The following is a 15,385-nucleotide window of genomic DNA, read 5'->3' as shown; positions in this document are numbered from 1 at the left end:
TATGTTAGTGTGTCTCTGTGAATGTCTTAGTGTGTGTATATATATGTGTGTGTGTATCGGTTAGTTTGTCTCTTTTTGTGTGTTAGGGTGTGTGTATTCATGTATGTGTGTTAGTATGTGTGTACGTTTGTAGGTATGTGTATTCATGTTTGTTTATAGGTGTGTGAATATGTTAGTGTGTCTCTGTGAATATGTTGGTGTGTGTGTATACGTGTGTACGTGTTTAATTAAGTGTTTGTGTGTGTGTATGTATGTGTGTATTTATAGATGTGGGTATTTGTGTGTGTGTGTTTATAGGTGTGTGTATTTATGTGTGTTGGCTCGTCACCAACCCTCCATCACATCCGCTCCGTCCCTCCGCCGCCGCTGCGCCTCCTTCAGCCATAAATCGTCTCATACACCCGCTCCGCCGCTAGTGGGCTACAACCGGAGCTACCGACAGACAGCAGCGGAACAGGAGCTTTATCGCCCGGGTTACTTCACCCGGCTCACGCGCTTCCTCAGCCTCCAGAGAGGAGACCACGGATCATCCCGAGTGAAACACCAGCACCAGGCGCTCGACCCAGCGGGGAAACGCGAGGACTTTACACCGCATCTCCCGGCGGATCAGACCGCCAGCTAGCTTTGTTACCACCGCGCATACGTAGTGTTAGCTCGCCCGTTAGCCAGCTCCGCTAGCCCCCCGAGAAGAAGAAGAAGAAGAAGAAGAAGGCCGCGGAGTTGACCTCGCGTCCGCCTGTTAAACACCCGGCAGCGGCTCATCCTGGCACATCGGGGTCGCCCGCATCGCCCCTCGGACCGGAACCCCCCTCCTCAGATCGAAGCGCACACACCACCGACAGACGATGGCCCTGAAACGGATCCACAAGGTAAGAAACACCGCGTCGTTCGCACGCTAGCTCCGCAGCGCCTAGCCTCCCACAGGCGGTAGTACCGGAGCGGCAGCCCGCTTGTTGGGAACCCGGCGGTGGAGCCTGGTGGACGGAGAGTTCCCCTTGTCTTCCGCCCCGGAGGTCGTGCTAACACGCAGGGGCCACCACCCGCCGGATGGGGGTCTTTGACACGGCTAAAGGCGTGTTGAGACCCCGCTCGGGCTTTGGGGGGCTGTTAGCCGGGGGAACATTAGCGGTTTCACTTTCCAGGCTCGGCTCAGAGACGAGGCCTCGTGCATTGCCCAACACTTTGCTCCCTCTCCACACACACACAGACACACACTTTGTATTGTTGCCTCACGCTGGATTTTGTGTGTGTTTTCCACCTCAGTCGTGTTGTGTCAAATTATTTCACAACACGACTGACTACGACGTTACCGAAACTCATGACTCATGATATCGGGGCAGTGGATCAGCGCAGTGTTCGTGATACACTTCCCTGGTATGTGGTCCTAACCCATTTGTGCCGAGCACGTCACAGTGTGTGTGTCCTCCGCCACTGAAATGGAGGCAGAGGAGATGAGATCAACACCCCTGACTTCATCCCCCTGCTGTTGTTGACGTGAAGCTCCTCCACTGAACTTATGAAACAGTGAAGCAGGGCCCGGGTGGGGCAGTGGCTTCCACCTCGCTCCTCGGAAATAGATGCCAGCCTAAAAATAACAGTACTAGTGTGTGTGTGTAGTGTGTCTGTGTGTGTGTGCACAGGTCTCATCTGTACCCAGGCGTCCTCCCTGACTCCTCGGTCAGAGTTGATCTTGAAGTGGCAGCAGATAACAACACCAGCTGCTGGGGGAGGGGGGGCTGTTGGGAAATAAGCACACAACCTGTCATTTGGCATTTTCCTTCCATGCTGATATTTACACCCCGATATGTGTTTATGTTTTTAAAAAGAACTCCTCGTGCTTCTCCTCCTCCTCCTCCTCGTCTTCCTCGTTGCAGCACATGTATTATAAGATTTGTGTTGTTTTTCCTTCTCCGAGGATCACAGTGGTCTTAATCGGTGATTGTTGTAAACCTCTTTCCGTTACAGGAGCTCAATGACCTGGCTCGTGACCCCCCAGCACAGTGCTCGGCCGGCCCAGTGGGCGATGACAGTAAGTGCTGGAGCTCAAATTTTTCTCTACACACTTCAATCTGGTTTTATTATGTGTTTGTCGACATCTTGGTTTGATTTCCCTCATGACGGCTGTTTACATGTTGTTGTTGTTTGACCAGGAGGTCGTCCTCCACAGACACACTTATCACTTATCACACAGGAGAAAATCAGCCTCGGATTATCACATTGGAAAAGATGAAACATTTTTCCAGGCTGGCAGATTGACAAGTTTAAAATAATTGGCTTAAGTTTCTGTTTACGTGATCGACAGAAATGTGGCGGCTCGTAAAGTTTCCTTGTTGGCAGCTGAGCTCGATGTGAGCTGCCTTGCACAATGTGATGATAGCTAATCGGGGGGGTGGACACAGTAAAGTGATTTTATTCTTTTAGACCTCAATGTTTTCATCAACACTAACAAATCCCTGTTGGATGTAGGTCAAGTGCTGGAAATCAGTAAATGTTTGTGTTGAAAACTTCCCGATCGCAGATCAGAGCCTGTGACCTTTCTGTTCTGACTTTTGCTTTCTGTTCTCTGCAGTGTTTCACTGGCAAGCCACGATCATGGGACCTGTAAGTACCGACTTCCTGATAAACCAGTTGCTTTTTTTAAATCCACACAAAAAGACATTTATTAAAGTCATTATTTCTTTTTTCTCTCACCCCCCCCCCCCCCCCCCCCCCCTCACAGATTGACAGTCCATATCAGGGTGGAGTTTTCTTCCTGACAATTCATTTCCCCACAGACTACCCCTTCAAACCCCCCAAGGTAAAGTCCTGTGGTGGATCGTACCTGACACAGGGGTTTCTTTGTCTGGTACTGGGGGGGGGGGGGGGAACACTGTTTACGCTAAAACCCAGGACAACTTTCTTCTTGTTTTATGGGAGTTCTTCAAAATCAAATGTCTGTGTTAACAACAACAACAGTGATACTGTCAGCGTCACCACCCCCATGATTTAATACCTGTCATTCCAGAAGATAATAGTCAGAGGCATCAGATGTCTCCGCCTTGTTTACAGGAATGACACCTGGGGAGTGAGTGTGTCATTCGGCCTGATCTGACGTGTGTGTGTTTCCTTGTTTTTGTGTTTTTCAGGTTGCATTTACAACAAGAATTTACCACCCAAATATTAACAGTAACGGCAGTATCTGTCTGGATATTCTCAGATCACAGTGGTCTCCTGCACTTACTATTTCTAAAGGTATGGATCACCGCAACTTTGTCAGCCATCATGGTGGATTAATAATTTAGTTTTTGATGGACACATATTGAAGGGCCACAACACACAACCATAGGTTCACCAACATAACAACACAACTGGCAGAATTATAACCTTGTAGTTTGGTTTTACTGTTGAAGCCCAGTTTAAAGAATCATTACAGATTTTACTGCTTTTGTGTGTTTGTGCTTCTTTTTATTTTGTTTTATACTACACAGTAACAGAATATGTTTCATTAAACATGGTGTAGTTAGTAAAAATGTGGACGATAAACAACTTGTATTAAATAACTAGAAATGTAAATAATAATTGGTCTTAATGGGTGTTTTCTATTTCTCGCAGTTCTTCTCTCCATTTGCTCACTCCTATGTGACCCAAACCCTGACGACCCACTAGTGCCAGAGATCGCACGGATCTACAAAACAGATAGTCAGAAGTAAGTGTGTATTTATATATATATATGTAAATCTTTCCTCTGCCAATATGAATATTCAAATCTGTGCCCCAGCCCTGCTGTACATATGTTATGCTGCATTATCCACAATAAGTTCCACTTCCAAAGAGATGCTTGATGAAGATGGACGTGTACACAGTTCTCAGTGTGTAACCTAGTTTCACTCTCGTCAGGTACAATAAATTAGCTCAGGAGTGGACGGCGAAGTATGCCATGCTTTAGGGTGAGGCCCCGCTGCATCTTGGGTAGTGCAGTTGGAGTGGTTGGTTGTGTTTTTTGGTGCTCTGGTCTGACTGGCATAACCAGAGGCTCGAGATCTCTGTTATGCAGAAAGCTACGGCAGTTTTTCCGAGTTGTGGTTGTACTACTCTCAGGTGTGCTGCTGTAAATGATCTCTGAGTCAGACCACGGGGGAGATGGTCTCATGAGGATTCTGGGTTATCACTAATACAGGCCTGTTAACATCTGTATGATCTGATTGGTTGAAGTCTGTCAATGCACAAAAACTTTGATAGAATCAGACGCAAAAGAGTAGATTTATAATTTAAACAGTTCTAAATACTAGTGGGATATCGTCCTTATGTACAAAATGTGGTATGGAAAATTTACCTTAACCTTGTATGACCCTTACAACTTTATTTCTGACCATTTAACATCATAACACGAGTTTAAAAGAATTAAATCAACATGACCTGAGATGAGCTTCAGTCAGGTGATCATCTCAGGTAATTGGCCTCCTTTTAATTTACAGTCAGTGTTGCAGGCTGACTCAGTTGTCAGCAGGGACCATTGTAAAAGATTCGGTGGTGCACTTAAGGAAACGCCTATGGTCTGCTGCCAAAACAAGCTGCATTCGTGAGCAGTGATGACAAACTGCAGACGTGCGGAGGAAGAATTATATCAGCCGGGTTTCCAAACACAGTGTTTCAGACTCTAGGCAAAGAAAACTTCAATAAATATTTGTCATAAATAGAAAACTTCCAACAATCAACACAGAAGCGGAGATTTTAGAAATTAGTTGAGCTGATGTTGGTCCGCTACAGTCCTCAGCTACTTCATGACTCCCTGTGTTTGGGAAAATGAAAAAGCTTTATTAAGGATTTTTATCATCTGGACCGTTTTTCTCTTTGTGTTTTTCCATAAGGACAAAAAACTGAACATGAATTATGAACTGTTAACTGTTTCATATCTGCCAGTCATCTAATCAGCACATTTCTGCAGCTGCGCCAACATAACTGAAAGTACAAAGTTTAATATCTGGTAGATGAGGTGTCTTCACTTAAACATAAATCAGGAGTCAAAGGAGCAACTGAACCAAATCAATGCTGCTTCTCTATTTAAACGAATGGGGTAAAAGATTTAACACCAGTGTCTTTTTCCTAATATGAATATATGTATAATTATCCCCTTTTCTAGACTGATAAACGTCGACCAAGCCAATAATCAGATTATTTGAATACCCGGGTTAGAAGCAGATTGTCTGTGCATGTACATGTCGCCACTAACTCTGCATGAAGAGGTTTGGTTCTGACAAAGATTCGAGGTATTGGTGTGAAAGCACAAAGACATTTTAATAATCAGAAACGTGTGCATGACGTGTCCGGTATACTTGTGCAGTCTCTGCTTGCCTGGATGTTTTAGGAAGCACTTTGCTCAGATGCATGTGGTAAAGTAAAACCTGTTTGAATTATAGGCTTGAGAGTTTCTGATTCCCCCTCTGCTTTCCCCTCCTTGCAGATACACCAGAATGGCAAAAGAATGGACAACCAAATACGCAATGTGATGGCATCGTCCGGGAAGCTGGTGGAAAAATGTGGTCGCTGATTCAAACTTAAAATTCCAGGATTCTGTTTCTTCTTTTTCACTTTTTGTTAATCAGAGCATTTTACCCTCCTTTCCGTTCCTCCCCCCCCCACCCCCCACCCCACCTGAGTGCTCATAAGAAGATAGTGTTTTCTCTCTAGGACACATGCCAGTTTCTGTGAGGTTTCAATTCCCATTTTGTACGGATTTAAAAAAAAGAAAAGAAAAAACAATCACCATGGTTCTGAACACTCAGCTTGAGCATGCACCAGTACGAGTTTTTCAACCCAGATTTGGTGATGTTAGTCATTCACTCTGCACATACACGTAGTAGAATCTGATGCAACTGGTCCCCTGATGCTGAACCAGCTCAGCCCCATGACGACCAACGGGGGGGGACCGGCTGGATCCTGCGAGGTCGATGTTTCCTTTGAGGTCAGCTGAGCTCCTCCGCGTTTCTACAGAAGCTGTTACGTATAAAAATGTATGCGTTTCAAGTTTTCTGATAGGCAAAAAAAACAATCTGCCATTCTGTGAAAGTGATCCAATCTGAAAACGGGGAATGCCTTCTCTCTGAAAGACGAGTGAAACCGGTCGGTGGGACGTCAGTGTGTTCTTCTGATCATTAGCATAGGGATTTATTACCTGAGGAAAGAAGTGTATCTTATTCCACTACCAGTGTGTGTACAGAGAAGCACAGCATTATATATCAATGTTAAGGAAACAAAAATATAAGAACTTCAATGTTGTATTTTATGCATGTTAATAAAGGTAGGCTATTATATCTGATGTTTCTGCAAATTAAGTGGATTGTAAGGCTGAACAGTTGGAAAAAAATTTGGTTCCCCTCAAAGGCTTTCTATTTCTTTTTTGTTATTTAGAAGCCAGTAGATGAGCAATTAGTTTTTAATGCCCACTTGAACACTGTCTTCTTGTAGCCCGAAAATATTGACGCAAAGCTGATGGTTGATAATCAACTTGTGGCTCTATTTCTTTTTAGTTTTCCCTTCAATAAAGTTACTTAAACCATAAAGAGAACAGAGTCGTTTCGCTTTTAATATAAAAAGAATGTTAAAGTTTGGTTGATGTGTTTTTTGTCATGTTTTCACACGTGTATAAAGATCAAATGTCTGTTTTGTCAAATCTGCTGTTCCTTGATAACAGGGGAAATCTCTGTGGTAACGATATTTTTTTAACTAATTTGGAGTCTGAGGTCGTTTTTCAGTGGTTGTGTTTTAACCTGGTTTCTTTGTTAGTTCGCGTGCCAGCAGGATTACACAAAAATTACCAAACTGAACTCTGTGCAGGGATGAGGCCTTGAAAGAACACATTTAATTGAATGTGCAGATCTAGGAATGTTTACTTTTTAAGAATGCAACATGGGACATTTTTGTTAATGTTTCTAGGTATTATGCACAGATCTTGATCCCCAAAGAAGATCAAACCCATTAAGTGATCTGATGTGTATCTATTAGATTTTAATGTTTCATAGTCTCAGAAGCTAAAAACGGCTTTGATGTGTCTTCGATCATTTAAAATAAAACTAAATTTGGATCAGTTTTTACAATGACAACATTACACGTAATGATGGTCACTCTAGTTATTGAACATAGGAACATTGTATATATTTACTTGTTAAACAATAGCTCCGGTACATCAACGTTTCCAATTACAATATCTCTCTGTCACATTATGGCAGTTTAAATACAAATATGAACTTATTTATATTTTCTTGTTAACACACAACAGTAAATATTATTTGATTGGGACCAATTAAAGAAAAAATAAGCTTTCGCGCCAGATGTGTCCCTCGTGCTTGAACTCTGATCACGTGACTCACAGAGAGGGGTCACATGACAACACACGGAAGTGCTCCCTCAGGCAGTGGACGAAACCAAAACAAACCCCCTCGGTGTTCTCCTTTTGTTTGCGTGTTTTATTTCACGTACGATGTCGACAACAGAGCCGGGACTATGACTGCGAGCGGGGACACGTGTCCTCGGACCCTCGGTGGGTTGTTGTGTTTGTTTGTCGGAGTTGTGTCCGGTTGTTCTCCGGAGTCTCTGAGTCTGGACGGGAAATGGAGTCTGTCAAACTCCAACGGTTCCGTGTCCCTGGCTGCTCAGGTGCCCGGATGTGTCCACTCGGCTCTGCAGCAGCAGGGAGTCATCCAGGTGGGAATCAATCAATTAATCAGTCAATCAATCAGTCAATCAATCAACCAATCGATGCATTCTAATGTGTTGAAGCATCATTTTAATTTTACAACATGAGTCAATTGAATCTTAATTTCAGTTTGACTTTTGATGACGACTTCACATGAAATCTATTATAGTTGCAGCATTTAATGATCGATTATGATCAGTGTTGCTCTCAGTTACTCTTTCCTGTGTGTGTGTGTGTGTTCAAGGTTTAACTCATGGTGTGGGGTCCTCAATCTGTTTACCCACTCACATTTTGGGGACGTGTCTTCCTTATGGGGACATGAAGCAAGTGTACATTGAATTTAGGACGTGCTTTAAGGTTAATTTGAAATTTAAGGTTAACACTCGGGTTAGCCAAGTTGTAAATGTGGTTACGATAAGTCTCCAGTGTGTGTGTGTGTGTGTGTTTGTAGGAGAGAGAGAGAGACAGTAAACATTTGGTGGTAAATAGATGCAATAAAATGCACCTATTTAATAAATCATAATAAATGATACCTATTCTCACCAGATTTTAGGTTCTATACAACAAAAAAGTTTTTTGTCAGTTAAACCCTTTCCCCTGATTTCAGGACCCATATTTCAGGTTCAATGATTTGACTTATCGGTGGATTGCTTTAGAAAACTGGACGTACACGACCGTGTTCAACGTGTCGGCCCGCGTGAGGTCAGTGTCATGATTTATCTTAATGTTTAAAAGTGTTTTCTGTTTCCTGATCCGGACTCACGTGTGTTGCTCTGCTGGAACAGGAACAAACAGAAGGTCCTGCTCTCCTTTGACGGCGTGGACACCGTGGCATCGATCCGGCTCAATGGCGTCTCAGTGGGCAGCACGGACAACATGTTCCGCAGATATGTAAGTTGAAGAGAAGAGTCTCAGTGTCAACACGTTCCTTCCTCTCGTGTGAAGCTGTGTCACCTGTTGTCTGATCTGCAGGACATCTCGGTCAGAGACCTGCTGAGGGACGGGGTTAATGAGCTGAAGGTCGGTTTGATGTCTCCGGTTCTCTACGCCTCTGAGCGGAGGGAAGCTCACTCGGCCTACCGGGTTCCTCCGGAGTGTCCTCCAGATGTTCAGAAGGGGGTGTGTCACGTCAACTTCATCAGGAAAGTACGATCGTTGTACAGTTTTTTACCTTTGGTGGGAAAATCAGGATTATCTTGATCTACTTAACGCTGTTCTAGTTTTAAAGTTTTAATAAATGAACAAACAAAAGTCTCTTACACTGTTTCTATGACTGTGCAGGTTCATACTCAGTGTTGTGTTGCAGGAGCAAAGCTCTTTCAGCTGGGACTGGGGCCCGTCCTTCCCGACCATGGGACTGTGGAAGGGGGTTTGTGTGGAGGCGTTTGACGTCCTGCAGCTCGTCCAGGTTTCCTCTGTCCCTCTGTACAGTACGTCCATTATCACAACTGCATTATAAAAACCTTTTATTGATTAGAGAACACAGATAAATTCCTGAAAACCTTAACTACATCCTGCCTTAAATTGATAAACTGATACCTTTTCAAGATGTTCTCTCTCCTCGCGGGGCTCTATCTCAGCTTCGTTTACACGAATTGGATTAATAATATAGTTTCTGTCTTTGTCTTGATGATCTGTTGGTGTCCCCAGACTCCGGCCTCTCTCAGTGGAGCGTCCAGGTTGAGCTTCTTGTCGACGCAGTTCAGACAACGAGCGGACAAGTTTCTCTCTCCATCCCAGAGCTGGAGTCAGAGCAAAGCTTCCAGACACAGTTTGTCTCAGGAAAGACCAAGAACATCTTCATGTTACACATTAACACGGTAAGTTGGACAGGAAATAAAATCAATCTTTGCAGCTTTGTGTGTAAATGAAGGTCTTATTTCTGTGAGCGTATTGTTGCCTGAAGCATTTTGATGGTGCCGAGGATTTAAGAATGTTTTCTACTTCCAGAGCAGAGAGGTGAAGCTGTGGTGGCCCCACACACACGGGGACCAGCCCTGTTACCAGCTCAGTGTCCGAGGACATCAGGATGGACTTTTGATCCTGAATACAAAGTCCAAGGTCAGCGGTCATTGGCAGGATCTCCTCTACGATCACAACACCTTTGTGTCACTAAAGCTGTAGTGGAAGCGATGTACACTCCAGTGGGTTTAATGTGTTTATCGCCACCTGCAGGTTTCTTTTCGAACAGTGGAACTCATCCAGGAACCGGTCCTCGGGTCTCCAGGTCTGAGTTTCTATTTCCGCATCAACGGGAAACCAATTTTCCTCAAAGGCTCCAACTGGATCCCGGCTCACTCCTTCCAGGACCAGATCTCCCCTGACGTGTGAGTTTTACTTTGAAAAGCTTCTCCGCTTGTTTGTGCAGATTATTGTCTGACTTTGAATCACAGGACAAATCCTGTTCCTCTACTTTTACATTCCTGAATGTTTGAATTTTCTCTTTGTTTGTTTTGCAGCATCAGGAACTTGTTGCAGTCGGCAGTGGACGCCAACATGAACACGCTCAGGGTGTGGGGGGGAGGAGTTTATGAACAGGATATTTTCTACAGTGTCTGCGATGAACTTGGAATCATGGTACCCGCTCTCATCCATCTTCTCTCTTTCACTTGACTGAAAGATGTTGATTGAGAAATTATAATCTTGTGATTGTCTTTTAAAATCTTCCATAAATGCATTTACTCCCCAAGCATCACTGTTGCATGTCCTTTACTCACAAATTAACTTGTTTATAATATTCCTGAGAGATTTCGGTTTTGCTCTGTGACTCATGAACACATTGTAGAACAGAAGGAAGCTCACAGTGTTTAAATATGCGTCTTCAGATCTGGCAGGACTTCATGTTTGCCTGCGCCTTGTATCCCACTGAGGACGACTTCATCCAGACAGTCAGAGAAGAGGTCGTCCAGCAGGTGAGTGACGTTTTCATCCGTCAATATAATTTTTCATGGTTCAGAAAATGTCATATCTGGAAACTGAAGAGACATGTGTGTGAAAAATACACAGATAACTAAACACAACATATAGGGATCAGTTAACTGTGTCTTAAAGCAACACTGTGTAACTTTTACTGAGCAACAGCGCCCCCTGCAGCCACACATGGTGACTAATCCTGTCGGGCTCCGTATCCAAGTGATGGAGGTTTATTGAAGGGGGAAAAAAAAATCTATCAATGTGTTGAGTTGTTGTGTAGCCCCGCTCTCTGGAACACAACTGAACTGGTGGATATTACCCATGATCCTCTGCTTCCTGAACCAGAAGAGCTGCAGTTGTATCAAATCCACCAAACTCTGTTTAGAATTCTTCATATTTTAAAAGTTCCCTGCTGAATATTGGAGATAAGCTCCGGTTTTTAATGACCTCAATTTTTTTTTTAACTCATATACAGTTCAGCTTCACTCTTCAACCGGCTGGACCTGACTCTGCTTCTGTCGAGCAGTTTTCAGTTATGAAAATTCAAGCAAATAGGCTCCAGACATTTTCCAGAGTTTGTCTTTTCTCATACTCGGAACACAACAGGAGATTTTCCAGGTCAGACGCGTTCACGACAACAGTAAAAAGTCTGGAACATTCAGATTTCTCACGTAAAGTCACTTTTCTCCTTATTCCAAGTCGGTGTGAACCATCAAACTCATTTTGAAGATGATATTTTAACTGTCTCCCGATGAATCTGTACAATCAAATGAAATGTATTGAGTTTTTTGTCTTATTCTTACTCGCCAGCTTCAACGCCTCAAGTCTCACCCCTCGATAATCATCTGGAGCGGTAACAATGAAAACGAAGCTGCTCTGGCAACAGACTGGTTCAGTATCCCGGCTTCCCAGAGGCCCACGTACACCAGAGACTATGTGACGCTCTACGTCAACAACATAAGGAAGATTGTGCAAGAAGTGAGTGACCAGTCATATTTAAAGAAAAGGCTGGATTTGTGTTTTAAGATGTTCCAGATTGACGTGTAACCATTAAGTCTCAGCCATCCTCCTTCTATAAGTCCTTAAAGCCAGTTCTCTCCTCCAGGAGGACCAGAGTCGACCGTATCTCGTGTCCAGTCCCACGAACGGGGCTGAGTCGGAGCGGCAGGGCTGGGTGGCAGAGGATCCGTATGACCCTCACTACGGGGACACTCATTTCTACAGCTACCTCCTCGACTGCTGGGACTGGCGGACTTTCCCTCGAACGCGTTTCGCCTCTGAGTACGGCTTCCAGTCCTGGCCCTCCTTCTCCACGCTGCAGCCGGTGAGTGAACACACCCTCCAGCTGTGTTTTGTTTTCCTGGGCTCAATAAATGGAGTTTTGACTGTTTTCGTGATGCTTAAGGTTTCCGTGGAAGAAGACTGGAGCTACGACAGTGACTTCACTTCCCATCGTCAGCATCACGAGGACGGGAACCAGCAGATGTTACTGCAGGCGGCTTTTCACTTCCACCTGCCCAACGCCACAGATCCCCTGAAGAGATTCACCGACACTCTGTACATCTCTCAGGTGAAACTCACAAGAACAAAAAGTTTCTCGTGCATTTCACTGATGTACTGTACCCTGCAGTATATGAGGTCAATTGTTTGAACCTCACTTTATCGGTTTCAATATGAGATGGTGGTTTAAACATTAACAGCTGTTGTAATCTGGTAATATGGTGTAGATCCCCTGTCAGCATTCATTTAGTTTTGTTTTCAACCCTGTGTACATGTGGTAATGATCCGGTGTCTTTCCCAGGTCACGCAGGCTCAGTGTGTGAAGACTCAGACGGAGTTTTATCGGCGGAGTCGTACCGAGATCGTTGAGGGCAAAGGTCAAACCATGGGCGCCCTCTACTGGCAGCTCAATGATATTTGGCAGGGGCCTTCCTGGTCATCAATAGGTGAGTGAAGTTCAAGAAACTACATTGTACATTAAACTATACATAACCAGATTAGAGGTCAGTGTCGGGGAAATACTAACATATCATTCCCGTCATGTTTCTGTGTGCAGAGTTTGGTGGGAAGTGGAAAATGCTTCATTATTTTGCTCAGAGCTTCTTCGCCCCCGTGCTTCCGGTTGGTTTCGAGGACGCAGACACTCTGTTCATCTACGCCGTCTCCGACCTGAGTCACGACCTGAAGCTCAGGGCGGTGGTACGTGTTCTATCGTTAACTGTATCTGTATGTGTTTTTATAGTTCTCTAACTCGTCCCTTTCTTCTTCTGTGGCTCAGGTGACCGTGTTCTCCTGGTCTCGTTCAGATCCTGTGTGCACGCTGAGGTCCGACCCGCTCCTGGTCCCCGGAGGCAGCGCCGTGGAGGTGTTTAAACAGCCCGTTGCCGCCCTGCTGGCAGGATGTGGACGCTGCACCCGGACCACCTGCCTGCTCACCTTCCACCTGGAGGACGGCAGCGGCCGGCAGGGTCCCACCAACCACCACTTCCTGTGCTCACCCAAAGACGCTGAGGGACTCCAGAGACCAAACATCACAGTGAGTCCCCGCGGGAAAACAGAAGCTTTACTGACTTCTGCACAAATATTGATTAAAACCACAGAACGATGAGGCAGAACATAACTGGGAATTGAGGAAACATGCACGTAAATGATATCGGACTAAAGCTTTGTGTGTGTTCCTGCAGGCCAAAGTGCAGGAGGCGGAGTCTGCCCTCGTCATCACCCTCCACTCTTCCTCCGTGGCTCCTTTTGTGTGGCTCGACGTGGGAAACATCCCCGGACGCTTCAGCTCCAACGGCTTCCTGATGGCCTCTGGGAACATGACGGTCAGCTTCGATGCGTGGCGTCCGACCAGCGACACAGAACTCTCCAGATCCCTCAGCGTCACGTCTTTAACCGACGTGTACTGATCCACGAGCAGCGAGCGTTGATACGAAGGTGATGAAATCAAAGGAAACATGTCGAGTATGATGCTTTGATTCACACAGACACAGTCAGAGACGGGGATGAAATGTCCATGAACCTAAACTGAGGCCTGAGGCGACTGGAGGGTTCCTGACGTGGCAGGAGATCAAGTATCAAACCATTCAGGTCTTTATAAAACATTCTGAAGTCACTTCTTCGACAGACAGATCTGAGAATATGATCCACTGTCTTTTGTATTTGTGAGGACTCACCAGCAGCCTTTTTGCTGTTGTGGAAATGAAACGTTATCTTGACTGAGCTTCATTTAGCAGATGACAGTTTACGATGCACTGAAACCATTTCGCTTTTGTTTGTTTTGCATTATTGCAGGATTCAGATAATTAACCGAGCAAAGACTCTTAATACTTGACATTTTTGTATTGTGTTGTTATTACGTACCATCCAACAAATGTATACTTTTGTGTCTTTTCTTAATTTAGACCTTTTTTAGATGTTGTTGCTTTTGACATTCAAGTACTTTTCTGCTCAGTCGGTGCTATTCATAGAAATATTTTAAGTAATAAACACATGTTGCTCAAAAACAGTAACGACTCCATTGTTTTGTTAACAGTATCTTGCCTGAATGATTATTTTGATCACTTGTCGATTGATTCGTTTTTCATTTATCTTTTTTTTAACAGTTAAAAATCTTAAAGTTATAGAGTTGACTGATAAGTTTGTTTGAGTTGAACAGTGAGTGTTCTGCTCTCTTTCGATTGACTCATCATTTAATCCCTTCAGTCCCTTTGTTGCATCATCATGTCGATTCCATTGAAACTGTTGACAACAATGGTGAAATCTGACAAAGTGTATTTGCTTATAGTCTACTTAAGTATAATTTTAAAGTACTTGAGTATTAAGTAAATGACCCTCCTTCTTCAGAGGCAAATAAAGTACATTTTACTGCACTGCATTAATTAAGCAGTTACGTTGCAGATGAGGTTTCTTTCAACCTGCCGAAATTCAACCAGTTTCTAAAATATGATGCTGTTCCAGCCGACTGTTCACAGGACAGTTAGAATGAGCTCCACTTTCACCGGCTACATGATCAGAGATTAGCACTTTCTGATAAAGTGTTTATCATATGTAGTTAAACAGGCTTTTCTGATAATTAATCAGTCACTAATACCTAATGCAGACCTGTCAACCATTAATGAGAACAACCTTTGGAAGACTTGGCCGAACGAAATCTTCCTCCGGCATCGTTCTTTAATTCATGGACGTAAATCTGGACCCGTTCACCCACGTACCGTCTGCTGCACGTCACCGGAGCCAGAATCCATTTATTAACTGATTATTAACAAGTGACGCAATGTGTTCAAGCCATTTATCAACTATACACACATGGGATAATATAAAATTATAGAAAGTTATAAAGGGAAATCAAGATCAAGGTCAAGGTAACTTAATATCCCACGAGTGGAAAATCATGTGGTCACACAAACACACACACACACACACACACACACACACACACACACACACACACACACACACACACACACACACACACACACACAACACACACACGTCTGAAGCAATAGACCTGCCATCAATATAAAAGTGTCTCTAGTCAGATATGCAATCTGATTATACCATAAACAGCAGCATATTTATTATACAATCTAAATGTTCATCACAACATAACACATCCATATTATGTCTAATCTACCTCATACAGCCTCATGTATGATATATTCATAAATGTATCACACATTTAAAAATTAAAGGTGTTAGAGGAAATATTTACAACTGTGATAATATAAAAGTATAAAGGTGTAAGGCTATACATTGAAGTGTTACATAAATAAAGTCATGTTAGCATTTAGAGGTATA

The 15,385-nt window shown here is 43.9% G+C and overlaps 2 protein-coding genes across 3 annotated transcripts; both read left to right on the top strand.

Moving 5' to 3' along the window:
* The first annotated feature begins 393 nt into the window (after positions 1–393).
* LOC133962495 (ubiquitin-conjugating enzyme E2 D2-like) lies at positions 394–6,544 on the top strand. 2 transcript variants are annotated; one of them, XM_062398120.1, is made up of 8 exons: positions 394–869; positions 1,966–2,029; positions 2,570–2,601; positions 2,720–2,797; positions 3,126–3,231; positions 3,592–3,685; positions 3,877–3,926; positions 5,441–6,544. In XM_062398120.1, exons 1-7 carry the CDS (start codon positions 846–848, stop codon positions 3,923–3,925), a joined length of 447 nt encoding a protein of 148 aa, XP_062254104.1. In that variant the 5' UTR covers positions 394–845; the 3' UTR covers position 3,926; positions 5,441–6,544. The 2 variants fall into 2 exon arrangements, with proteins under 2 accessions (XP_062254104.1, XP_062254105.1); XM_062398121.1 differs by lacking the exon at positions 3,877–3,926 and having other exon boundaries at positions 397–869.
* Positions 6,545–7,374: 830 nt separating this feature from the next.
* Positions 7,375–14,093, top strand: manba (mannosidase, beta A, lysosomal). Its single transcript, XM_062397875.1, has 17 exons — positions 7,375–7,680; positions 8,280–8,374; positions 8,458–8,563; positions 8,645–8,818; positions 8,979–9,102; positions 9,323–9,492; positions 9,623–9,733; positions 9,848–9,999; positions 10,132–10,249; positions 10,498–10,584; positions 11,396–11,563; positions 11,691–11,909; positions 11,991–12,155; positions 12,387–12,531; positions 12,642–12,784; positions 12,864–13,121; positions 13,270–14,093. The coding sequence occupies exons 1-17, from the start codon at positions 7,480–7,482 to the stop codon at positions 13,492–13,494; spliced, it is 2,661 nt and encodes an 886-aa protein (XP_062253859.1). The 5' UTR covers positions 7,375–7,479; the 3' UTR covers positions 13,495–14,093.
* The last annotated feature ends 1,292 nt before the right edge of the window (positions 14,094–15,385 follow it).

This window comes from Platichthys flesus, chromosome 10 (assembly GCF_949316205.1).
Source record: "Platichthys flesus chromosome 10, fPlaFle2.1, whole genome shotgun sequence".
Classification (NCBI taxonomy): Eukaryota; Metazoa; Chordata; class Actinopteri; order Pleuronectiformes; family Pleuronectidae; genus Platichthys; species Platichthys flesus.
Note: the sequence above shows the minus strand (reverse complement) of the source record. Positions and strands in the feature narration are given on the sequence as shown.